The 3,218-nt window shown below is 62.2% G+C and overlaps 1 protein-coding gene across 1 annotated transcript; it reads right to left on the reverse strand.

Moving 5' to 3' along the window:
- Window positions 1-302: 302 nt before the first annotated feature.
- LOC119312002 (proline-rich receptor-like protein kinase PERK4) lies at window positions 303-3,007 on the reverse strand. Its single transcript, XM_037587722.1, has 5 exons — window positions 2,206-3,007; window positions 1,597-2,082; window positions 1,442-1,528; window positions 892-1,352; window positions 303-790 (listed from the first exon to the last, which is right to left on the reverse strand). Exons 1-5 carry the CDS (start codon window positions 2,645-2,647, stop codon window positions 548-550), a joined length of 1,719 nt encoding a protein of 572 aa, XP_037443619.1. The 5' UTR covers window positions 2,648-3,007; the 3' UTR covers window positions 303-547.
- Between the last annotated feature and the right edge of the window lie 211 nt (window positions 3,008-3,218).

Raw genomic sequence — 3,218 nt, forward strand, 5'->3', positions numbered from 1 at the left:
GTATTGATCACGTATTTTTATGTATCGGGACCGTATTGAAGCAATATGCAAGTTTCAGGGTCAAGTTAGACGTCGCCAGCGACTACAAGGACCACGGGGACCGTATTAAAGCAATATGCAATATGACATTATCTCTATAGTTGGCCATATAAAAGAGCGGGCTCCCCATCACGTACCTGAACTCAACTGACAAAAGTCTGACAGGTATAGTACCATCCTGCACCCAACGCCAGCAAACCATGGACTCGCTGTCCTGGCAACATATCAGAATGTTATAGTAGCATCATGGATTCCTCACTCTATGAGATAGCTTACCTCTCGTGTCAAGAGCAGCACAATATTTTTCAGTTTAGCTGAGTACATTATTGCTTTTATATAAACAGTCTTGCTGTTGTCTACAGAAAAAAGAAACTTTTTCAATGGCCCTTTCTATGTCCAAACATGACATGCATGGTTCAACACACCAACACTAGTCGGTAACACGAAATGTTAGAAATAGCACATGAACAAACTACCCAGACGTAAGGCAAGAAGATCAGAAAATCGGTCAGAGGTGCGGCGGCTGTCTCTCCGCCGGACTCATCTCGTCGGAGATTGGCCTGTCGCTGCTGACCGGCGAGGGCCGTCCGGACCTGCCGCTATACTCGGGGCTCGCCACGGCCACCTCTTTGGCCCGGTTCATGTCGGAACTGTACCACCCCGCCTCCTCCCCGAACAGCCTGCTCTGCCCCGGCCGCACCCCGTCGTTCAGGTCCTCCAGCGACATGTCGCCCTCCAGCGCCCTCACGATCTGCACCCGAGGTAAAACAAAAAGTCACCATTGCCACACGCCATGAAAATCCATGGGAGACAGAGTGCGTGTCAAGTGTGCGAGTGCTATGGCATCGGCACCTGGCTCATCTTCGGGCGCTTCTTGGCCGAGTGGCGGACGCAGGCGGCGGCGCTGGCCACCACGCGCGCCATCTCCACCGGGTCGTAGCTGCCCTGCAGCCTCGGGTCGGCGACGGCGTCGTAGTCGCCGTCGGCGAGCGCGCGCGACAGGGCCGGCCTCGCCCACTCGACGAGGCCGTCCTCCAGGACCAAGTGCGCGGTGGCGTCGATGGGCCGCCGCCCCGTCAGGAGCTCCATCAGCATCACGCCGTAGGAGTAGACGTCCGACTTCTCCGTCAGCTTCCCGCTCGACGCGTACTCCGGCGCCAGGTACCCGAACGTCCCCATGACCCGCGTCGAGACGTGCGTGATGCCGTCGTACGTCAGCTTGGCCAGCCCGAAGTCCGCCACCATGGCTTCGAAGTTGTTGTCCAGGAGGATGTTGGCGGACTTGATGTCGCGGTGGATGATCCGTGGATGGCCTTCATTGTTGGCACACGATCGAGCATGACAAATGTGATTCATGCAACGCAACAATGGAGATGTGGTGATAAGCTAGGGAGATGCTCACAGTCTTCGTGCAGGTAGGCGAGCCCCTTCGCCGCCCCGAGCGCGATGCGCAGCCTCGTCGCCCATGCCATCGCCGGCGACCCTTCCCCTGAAACCATCAGTCCGTGTCAGCTAACTCCTGAAGTTGTGCACGGCGACTGAGACAGAGGCACTGACCATGGAGGTGGAACTCGAGCGTCTTGTTGGGGACGAACTCGTAGACGAGCATGCGGCTGGTGCCGGCGATGCAGTGGCCGACGAGGGACACGAGGTGGCGGTGGTGCACCCGGCCGATGATGTCCACCTCGGCCTGGAACTCGCGCTCCCCCTGCCCGCTCCCGGACTTGAGCTGCTTCACGGCCACCGCCCTGCCGCTGGGGAGCACCCCCTTGTGCACGTACCCGAACCCGCCCTGCCCGAGCAGGTTCGCCTGCGAGAAGCCGACCGTCGCCGCCGCGAGCTCCTCGTAGGTGAACGTGCCCCTGCCGAGCCCCAGCGTCTCGTGCGGTGCGGGCGGTGACGTCGGCTGGTCGCGCGGGCTGGAGTGGACGCCAGAGTTGTGCCAGGGGCCCCCCGGTGGGTCGAACGTGCTCGTCGACGGCCCAGCGCCGGTGCCGCTCTGCCACTGCGGCTGCGGCCCGCCGGTGTAGTACGTGCTGCTGGCTGTGGTTGCCACGCCATGACAATGGTGGTTAACTACACGTACGCAAATCAAGAGCAAGAGGAACAGCACCACGGGGCATGCAAGGGCGATCGACGGTGACCGTGAGAGCGTTGCAGTTTTACCTTTGTTGCCGGAGGTATCCGCGTAGAAATGCATGGGATTGTGAGGCTTCCGCCGCCTCCTCGGCGCGGTCCTCCTTGAGCAGCAGACGCAGGCCGCGATGAGGAGCGCGAGGAGCATCGCGGCCCCGGCGGCGGCGAAAATGATCTCGGCCGTGGTGTTGGAGCTGACACGGTGCGAAGCCTTTGAGGATGACCTGCTCGACTCATCGGACCCTCTGGAGGGTTGGGCTGGCGGAGAGGGGTTCCTGCCCGGTGGCACCGGAGCGCCACGGGACTTGGGCGGCGCAGGCGGAGGCGAGGGGTCGTTGGAGCTGGATGGCGCCGGCGAGGACGAATTGGAGGTGGACGGCGACGAACCCGGTGACGGCGGCTGGGCAGCCGATGGAGGAGGGCTGCTCTTGGAGGGCGGCGGCGGAGCCGCCGAGGAGGAGTTAGACGACATGACGGCACGCGATCTGAGCTACGTCTTCTTGCAAAGAAATGAAACCCAGGATTCCAGGTCACGCCGCGTCGTGCTCAGTGCTCGTAGCGGCGGCGCCGCCACGACGACCGCAGGCCGGCTTGTCGCGTCGGTTGCATCCCTCCGGCCATCTCACCGGCGGCGGAAAATGGCAGAGCAAAGGCAGGACAGGACCCTGGACCTGTTCCCCGCTGTTGCGGTTGCGCGGCCGTGTCACGCTCTCCCCTGTTTTTTCTGTTGCGGCGGCGGCCCGCGGGGCCTCAGCTTCGGGGGTTTGTTGCCGCTGCCGTGCTCGTCGGCGCCCGATCTTTGCGGGTGGTTGGTGTTCGCCTCATCCGCAGCCAGGCCGTGACGTGTGGTGTGGGGCTGGTTGGTCGCCGCCGTGGGGCTGCCGTGGATGGACGCCAGGTCGTGACGTGTGGGGCTGGTCGGTCGCCGCCGTGGGCTCTCCACGGCTCCAGGCTGCCGTGGATGGACGGACCACTTGCCAATCATGTACGTGGACTCACACTGGTCGATTCCCACAATTCGTACGTGGACTCACACTGGTCGC

Source organism: Triticum dicoccoides, chromosome 5B (genome assembly GCF_002162155.2).
Source record: "Triticum dicoccoides isolate Atlit2015 ecotype Zavitan chromosome 5B, WEW_v2.0, whole genome shotgun sequence".
NCBI lineage: Eukaryota > Viridiplantae > Streptophyta > Magnoliopsida > Poales > Poaceae > Triticum > Triticum dicoccoides.

Coding starts and splice junctions, on each gene's coding strand:
- LOC119312002 (XM_037587722.1), bottom strand. CDS start 2,647: ATGTCGTCTAACTCCTCCTCGGCGGCTCCGCCGCCGCCCTCCAAGAGC. Junction 1,529..1,596: donor GCTCGAGTTCCACCTCCATG/GTCAGTGCCTCT, acceptor TGATGGTTTCAG/GGGAAGGGTCGCCGGCGATG. Junction 1,353..1,441: donor CGCCTACCTGCACGAAGACT/GTGAGCATCTCC, acceptor CCAACAATGAAG/GCCATCCACGGATCATCCAC.